The following is a 7,267-nucleotide window of genomic DNA, read 5'->3' on the forward strand; positions in this document are numbered from 1 at the left end:
AGACTGGGAGGTAAATTCCAGTATACAACTTTTGTATCGCAGCTTTGGATTTTTACCTCTTCACTCGCTCTGCTCCACCAGTTTTCTGTAATTTGGGAAATACTTGTTAGTCATGGATGAATAAATTCTCTAGAAAGTTCACCATGGACAAAAAAAAAAGAGTGAAGTTTTATTTTAATAAACAAGCACGCCAAGTAGCTGAACAACATACAGAAACCAGAATTGTACAGAGAGGATAAAAAATAAGCACTTAAAATTCAGCTACAAAACTGGGAGAGTCAAAGCAGTTACCTGGGAAAGCTGCAAACATTTGGGGAAAAATACCTGCTGAAGTTTCGGGGTAAAGGAAAGAAAACATTTGATCAGCGAGGGGGAGAGACCTGGGGCGTTGTCAGAGGATTTGAACAGCTGAGGAAGGGCTGTGTGAGCCAGCAGGAAGGTTTTGCTGCGAGGATGGCAGTGTCAGTCCCAGCTCTGGAGCAGGGAGAGCAGAGCTGGCACTTCTCCCGGGCTGGGCAGGGATGGGCAGCTCGGAGCTGTCCTCAGCACGCTCCTGCCTGCTTCATGTGCAGGGCTCCTCTGCTCCTCCTGCAAGGAGAAACATGGGCAGTCACCAAAATCCTCGGGAACCCTCTGCTGACAGAGCTGTAAACAGCTTTCCGTGCAATATTACACATTTTATCCATGAACCCAAGACATTGCCAGTACCACTTCTGAATTTTTGTGTGACCTGCGTTGGCTGCTGGTGCTTTGTCAGGTCTCTGTTGCTCACTGGACTCTTTACTGCCCAACTTTGCAGTTTCTGCTGGAATAGGAAGCTCCTCACACAAATATCAGGGTCATTTTTTTTAGTGACTAAATCTCACAGTACCTGCAGCAAGTTCCTCACACAAATAGGAGTAATTTTTTAGTGTTCAACTTTACAGTGCTTGCTGCAAGTTGCAAATACACAAGTATTCAGATCAATTTTTGGTTCACTATTTTACATTTCCTGCCAGAATAGGACATTGCTCACATGAATATCCAAGTAGTTTTTTAGTGTCCAACTTCACCATTCCTGCTGGAATAGGAAGTTGTTCACACAAATATCCAAGTAACTTTTTAGTGTCCAACTTTACAATTCCTGCTGGAATAGGAAGTTCAGACCCAAATATCTGGGTCATTTTTAGTTGCCTATTTCACGATTCCTGCCAGAATAGGAAGCTCTCACCCAACAATCACCATCATCTGTTGTTTAGACCAGTTGCACATGATCAGCTGGAGGAACAATCACTGTGTAAAGGTAAAGCACAGGAGCAGAGAGGTACCAACCCTAGAGGAAGCCAGCAGTTTTTGGGGTGGCAGCCCCAGCTGCCCAGCTCAGTACTCACAGCACAGCCTTGCAGAAGGAGCATTTGTTGTTGTAGGTTTTGCCATCGGAGCCGCAGAAGGGTTGGTAGAGCCTCTCACAGTAAATGGGCCTCCCCTGCTCCAGCCTCCTGTACTCGCTGCAGTCCACCTGCAAGGAGGGCAGCCCTGAGTCCCACACCCTCTGGTGGGTAAAAACCTTCTCAAAGAAAGGCACTGCACTCTCATGGCTTAGGCCTGCTGGTTCCCTGGGGCAGCTAATCTGCCTGTCCCCATGAGAAAAATCCTACAAGTGATAGGTCAGGTAACACAACAGTTTGTTCTTGTGAGAAAAAATAAGTTTGCACCTGCAAAACCAAGAAGTTGGTCCAATGAGAATCAGTGAAGAGGATGTGTAAACAATCCAGGAATAAAGAGATTTGATGGGTGCACAAAATTCCATTTACTGACCAATGAACTGGTAGTGTATTGTTATCCAGCTGGGTTTAACACAGCCTTTAGAATTCCTATGAATACGAGCTAAGGGAATAAAAATTGGCTTTTTCTGCATGAAGAAACTGTGTCCTGTATGCTTTATTGAGACACATTCACCATGCACAGAAATCATGAATTTTGGATTTTTGGGGCAGTCAGGGAGGCTGCACCACCTCTGTTGGCAGAGGCCAAGCCCCAAAAATGAAACATTTCTGCTCAGAGCTGTGAGTGCTGCTGCCTGTGACAGGGACTGGGCAGGAACAACACAGCCCCAGAGGAGCAGAGTGTTGGAATTTTTTATTATCTGATCATAACAATCAGTAAATTGAGGTGGGATCAATTCACATCCAGCCCTTCCTTGGCCACTTCAGATGGATTCCACCTCCTCCCTGGGCAGCCCTTCCATGCCTGACCACCCTTTCCATGAAGAAATTCCTGCTGATTTGTACCAATATGGGCCCAGCTCTGTGTGGATGAATTTTCTCTCCCCACCACTATCCACTCTGCCAGGACCTTCCTGCTCACCCCAGGAAGGATTTTTATTCCTTGGTGCCTCATTTCTTCCAGACATTGACCCCAGAGTACTCAGAGAGAATGAAAATCTCCAGGTACCTCGTTTAGGAGCTAAAAGTCATCAAAAAAGCTTCATAGGGTCATCATCCATATATATATATATATTTTTTTTTTTTTTTTAAATCTATATTTCTCTGGCTTAAAATTTGTCCTTGCCCAATTTCTTGCCCAGAATGCCAAACAGGTGAAAACATCTGGAAGTAGTCAGGGTAACTCTATGGAAACCCCATATCCCCAACTCAGGAACATTCACTGAAACCTCAATAAATTGGCAGCATTTAATTATAGTTTAACATGTTTCTTTTCTGACCTCATGTTATTATATTACAATTTTTTACCTCTTATTCTATATTTTTTATCCAGGAAAAAGGAAATAGCTCACCTCATTCTGTCTGGCAGCATCTGCAGTGGAAACTGAACCGTGAAAGAGAAAATGGAAACCCAGAGTTAATGAACACTCAGGTGCAAGCCAGGATGATTTCACTCAGCAGCTCTGATCTTTTACCTCCTTAAATGTCAATACTGACAGGGCTGTGCAGGGTTTAGCAGGGCCCAGGTGTCAGAAGCTATTGAACAAGGGGGGTTTGGTGCATTTTTTACCTCAGAAACTTCTGTCACCTGTTGGAGCAGCCTTTGCTGGAGAGGGGAATGGAGCCACTGTCCCACTGCTCAGCACAAAACCACTGACAACCCAGCAGTCAGGATTGTATTTACTGCTCGTCATTATTTCATAATGATAGATAATAATTTAACATTATTTTATATTTAATGTCCAGGATTAACTGGTGGTTGAGCATGACTGGAGTTTAATTCCTGAGCTTATCAAGAGCTGTGTGTGGCTGTGAGCAAACCACATGTCCCTTTTATATCTGTATTTTCTGTCAATAATGAGAATAAAATACAATATTGGCTGTAAATAACAACAATAATACAATTTGGCTCGTAATCCCACGTTAGGAAGTGTTTCCCTTGTTTCTATCTGGTTTTAAGGTGACTGGCTCCTATTTTTACCTCATTCCTCTGGAACAGAGCCCTGTCCTCAGGTGGGGCTTCAAGGAGCTCCTTCCAAACAATGCTAATTACACCTCCCACAAAGTAATCAGCTGCTTGGCGTGGCTCCATGCTGCTTACACATTTCTTACTTTCTTTAGGAATGTATTTGTCCCTCTGCTGTCCCACAGTCATCATCCTGGGGCTTCCAGGGGGGAAAAGTACCAGGGAGAGATTTCTGTGCAGAAGGAGCAGGAATGTGTTCTGGAGCAGAGCTCTAACACTCCTTTTTTGGATTAAATTCGGATTTTTAATTTTTTTTTTTTTTTTTTTTTTTTTCTTTAAAGGTTAAACTTTCCAAATGTGTTCTGGAGCAGAGCTCTAGCAATTGTCTTTCAGAATAAATTTAGCTTTTTTTGATCAAAAAAGGTTAAATTTCCACAAAAGCTTCCTTTCATAAACCTGTTTACATCCTCACATCAAATACAGTTGTTCAGTACAAAGAAAATGAGCAGAACTAAAGCTTCTGGTCAGGTTTCCATCTCTGTCACCAGAGGCTGACTGAGATTTCATTGTTTTGGAATTGGATTCTATTTATTCCACCTCCCCCCAAACGTTCAGATGTGATTTTTTCTCTGGTAACCTTTTAGGAGCCACTCTGCAAACGGGATGAATGCAAAAAAGGTGTGGCTCAGAAAGTGCTGATTCATGAGGTTTTTAAGCAGACAAGATAAACCAGAAAGTTCAAGGAAGAGATTTCCTGGAATTCTAATGGAAGGAATGTTTATTTACTTTCCTGCAGTTAATGAAACACTGAATTATTTCCATCACATTTCATTTAAACTGCTGTTTTTCATAAGAATTTGGGGGTTGAGACAAATTTCAAAGCAACTTCTTCAGAGCTATCAAAAGATTCTTTTGCTTCATGATTTTGCATTTAACATTTTCATTATTTTGCTTCTTTAATGTTCATAATGCTTTTAAACTTCTATACTACCTGCGGAGGTGTGGAGTCTTTCAGTTATTTTTAATGCACTTATTTTTCTCTAAAAACACATTTTTACTGCAAGTTTTTAGTAAAAACAAAATTGCCAAGTAAAGGCTGAAGAAATTCCTCCAGATCCCTCTTTTTTAGAGCAACATGTCCCTCAAATCTCTCTGCAGCCTGGAAAAATAAGATTTAAAAAACATGATTCCCAGCTGTTTTATGTGGCCTGAGCATCATCAGCTGTCCCCTGCTTGGTCAGTTTGGCAGGGGCAGGACCTCACCAGCTCCCAGCTCCCTTCTCAGATCGAAATTTAAAAATAAATTGATAAAACCAGGTGGTTCTGAGGCATCACAGCACTTTTGAGTCGCAGAACACAGCTCTGAGCTACACCCAGCAAGGAGCAGCTCCCATCCACCCCAGCCCCAGCTGCCTTATAAACGATCGTGGTGATCAAAGATCGGATTTTAACTAGAAAATTCCCTTTTTCTCCCTCTCACCCCGTGCAGGAACCACCCGAGACCCTTGCAGGAGCCCAGGGGAGTTACTCACACGCCAGGCACAGGGCTGCCAGCGCCAGGAGCACCAGGGTGACCTTCATGGCTGTCCCAGAGCCACCTCAGCTCCCGGCAGTGTCCCTGCTGCCCATGGCCAGGGGAGGCATTTATAGGCAGGAGCTGGTGCTGGAATGCCCATGCAGGTAATTAGGGAAGGTGTTGCCAGGGCAGGTCAGTGGGATGTGTCCTGGGCACGGGGCAGGGCTGCGTGTCCCGGTGCTGATGGAGCAGGCATTGTCCTGCCTGAGCCCAGCCTAATTAACCAGCCTAATTAACTGTCCCAGCCCAGCAGCCAGGCTCTGACTCAGGGCTGCTGCTCTGTTATTGCCGTGGGGACTCAGAGCTGAACGCAGTTCCCAGGGAAAAATAATCCTGCCTGGGTCTTTGCCAAAATATTCATCCCAGAAGGGTTTAATTCTTATTCTTTGGGGCGTTTTGGAGCCGTTTCTCAGCTGTGGTTGGAGCTGAGCTGCTTGTGGCCATGCACTGAGCCCTTCAGCTGCTCTGGGAAATCTGTGTTCAGCTTGAAGCCCTTCACAGCCAGCCCAGAGCATCCCCAGGGCTCCTTTTCCTTTCAAATGTGCCCAGTTTGGGGCCAGCCCTGATGTTCTGGGAGAGGAGCAGCAGAGACACCCCCGGGCACGGCCTGGCCAGGGCGAGAGGAGTTCCCAGCCCTGGGCATCCCCTGAGCTCCTGCCCAGCCTTGGGCACAGGGGACATCCCTCTGCCTGCCCCTCTGCTCCCATGTCCCTGTTTCCAGCTTAAACAAACCCTGCATTTGTTGGTGACTTTTGCAGCAATTTCTGTCTTTTATCACAGGGCCCTGGGGGAGTCCCCATGGGACACTCAGATGTGAGTTTGGAGGTGATAGTTTGGTTTCAATCCTTCCTTCCAGAGTTGCTTTCTCTTAGTGATTTACCACCTAAACGTGTAAAAATCTCAACAAGAAGAATCCCTGCACACCACCTCAATTCCCAGTATTTCAGCGATCACCTTCCCACACTGCAGTGCAGCCCAGAGCTTTCTCCCTGTGCAGGATTGGGGCCAGAGGTGTTCATTCCAGTAAAACAAGGGCCTGAAAGCTCCTGCAGAAAATATTTCAACAGGTCAGGTAAGCCTTGGGCCCCTCTAACTCATCCCAAGAGGGATACAAACAATTTTGTCTTTAAAGAATATAGGTAATTAATAAATGTTTAATTTCTCATTGCTTAACAGGATGAAAAACATAAATGCCATCAAATCTGAATTCCAGGATGAGCAAAGTTCCAGTTGGAGCTGGAGGCCTGGAATTTTATTTGGTTTTGTTCTAATTTTTTTTTTTCCCCTTTCTTAATTTGGCCATCTGTTCCTGTGAGGCTGAGAGGACAAAAGGCAGGGTGGGGTTGGTCTGGATCCCCCTGCTTGGGGCTGTCAGTTCTGGGGAGCTTTTCTGGAGAAAATCCTGGCAAGGAACATGCAGGAACTCGGGAGTATTCAGGACACGTCCTTGGTTGATGGAAAATCATGAGCAATTAGGGCAACAGGAGCAAAACCCAAACCATGCAGGAAGTTCCCCTTGATCTGGAGGATTTTGGGCACACACAGCTCCCGGGGGTGTCCTGACACTAAAACTGCAGCCTGGCAGGTCCTGATCCTGGAACGAGGAAAGGCCCCAGCCCAGTGCTCCCAGTGTCCCCTGGGATGCAGCCCCAGCATCCATCCCACCCCATCCCATCCCATCCCATCCCATCCCATCCCATCCCATCCCATCCCATCCCATCCCATCCCATCCCATCCCATCCCATCCCATCCCATCCCATCCCATCCCATCCCATCCCTCTCAGGGAATACAAACCTCTCTCTGCACCCTGCCCAGTTCATGCAGGAAGATTTTCCAGCTCTGCACTTGAATTTCAGTCCATAATTCCCAAAGTGTCCCTGGCGAGGCTGGAGCTGCTGCTCTGGGACAATTCTGGGCTCCCTGGCAGGGAAAGGCACTGAAATGCTGGAGCAGAGGCAGTGAGGGAACACCAAGTGCTGAGGGGGTGAAACACTGAGGAAAACTTGGGAGAAGGGGTTGGTTCCATTTGGAGATGGAGGGATCAGGAGCCAGAGCCCTCCTGGAGCTGCAGGGTGAAAGGAAGAGGGAACAGAGCAAATTGCAGGGAGAGAAATTCCAATTAGAATTGGGGCAAAACAAATTTCACAACGAGAGGAGTCAATCACGGAGACAGGTTGCCCACAGAGATCAGTGGAGATAGTGAAAATGGGTCTGGGCAAAGGGCGTGGGCATCCAGGTGACCTCCGTGGGCCATTCCAATGGAACTGGGTCTGGCATTCCCACAGGAGAATGCCAACTGC

The 7,267-nt window shown here is 46.2% G+C and overlaps 1 protein-coding gene across 1 annotated transcript; it reads right to left on the bottom strand.

Annotated features, from left to right (window-relative positions):
• Positions 1 to 146: 146 nt before the first annotated feature.
• Positions 147 to 5,078, bottom strand: LOC121470705 (ovomucoid). The gene is made up of 4 exons (XM_041719018.2): positions 4,923 to 5,078; positions 2,777 to 2,808; positions 1,371 to 1,498; positions 147 to 588 (listed from the first exon to the last, which is right to left on the bottom strand). The coding sequence occupies exons 1-4, from the start codon at positions 4,969 to 4,971 to the stop codon at positions 543 to 545; spliced, it is 255 nt and encodes an 84-aa protein (XP_041574952.2). The 5' UTR covers positions 4,972 to 5,078; the 3' UTR covers positions 147 to 542.
• Between the last annotated feature and the right edge of the window lie 2,189 nt (positions 5,079 to 7,267).

The sequence above is a fragment of the Taeniopygia guttata genome, chromosome 13 (genome assembly GCF_048771995.1).
Source record: "Taeniopygia guttata chromosome 13, bTaeGut7.mat, whole genome shotgun sequence".
Lineage (NCBI taxonomy): Eukaryota > Metazoa > Chordata > Aves > Passeriformes > Estrildidae > Taeniopygia > Taeniopygia guttata.